This window comes from Piliocolobus tephrosceles, unplaced genomic scaffold, assembly GCF_002776525.5.
Source record: "Piliocolobus tephrosceles isolate RC106 unplaced genomic scaffold, ASM277652v3 unscaffolded_19008, whole genome shotgun sequence".
In the NCBI taxonomy this organism is placed as follows: Eukaryota; Metazoa; Chordata; class Mammalia; order Primates; family Cercopithecidae; genus Piliocolobus; species Piliocolobus tephrosceles.
In genome coordinates this window covers 196-878 of record NW_022300986.1, presented here as the reverse complement: position 1 = coordinate 878, position 683 = coordinate 196, and the positions used below count along the sequence as shown (strand labels likewise).

Sequence of the window (683 nt, the reverse complement as noted above, 5' to 3'; positions counted from 1 at the left end):
AAAAAAAAAAAAAAAAAAAAAAAAAGAACTAGAACTTAAAAATTTGGACAATTCCTTCCGGCGGTGACGACCTACCCACACGAGAACATGCCTCTCGCAAAGGATCTCCTTCATCCCTCCCCAGAAGAGAAGAGGAAACACAAGAAGAAACGCCTGGTGCAGATCCCCAATTCCTACTTCATGGATGTGAAATGCCCAGGATGCTATAAAATCACCACGGTCTTTAGCCATGCACAAACAGTAGTTTTGTGTGTTGGCTGCTCCACTGTCCTCTGCCAGCCTACAGGAGGAAAAGCAAGGCTTACAGAAGGATGTTCCTTTAGGAGGAAGCAGCACTAAAGGCACTCTGAATCAAGATGAGTGGGAAACCATCTCAATAAACACATTTTGAATAAAAAAAAATTTTGGACAATGCTCAGTCTATTAAGAGTGTAGTTCAAAAACTGCGAGGTAAGGAGATTAGAATGGGTATGAACCACAGACCTAATCAGTCACCCTAGCACCTGCCAGAGGGGAGAAAGGGGATGAAGTGAAGGAAGGCTGTCGGACGTCTAAGATCCTACAGGACTATGCCATAGAGCAAGCTTGTCCAACCTGTGACCAGCAGCCCACATTCAGGTCAGGGTGGCTTTGAATGTGGCCCAACACAAATTCTTAAACTTTCTTAAAACATGAGATTTTTT

At 43.6% G+C, this 683-nt stretch overlaps 1 protein-coding gene across 1 annotated transcript; it reads left to right on the top strand.

The window, feature by feature from the left end:
- Positions 1-69: 69 nt before the first annotated feature.
- LOC113221011 (40S ribosomal protein S27-like) lies at positions 70-402 on the top strand. The gene has a single exon (XM_026450379.2). The coding sequence runs from the start codon at positions 88-90 to the stop codon at positions 337-339; it is 252 nt and encodes an 83-aa protein (XP_026306164.1). The 5' UTR covers positions 70-87; the 3' UTR covers positions 340-402.
- Positions 403-683: the final 281 nt, after the last annotated feature.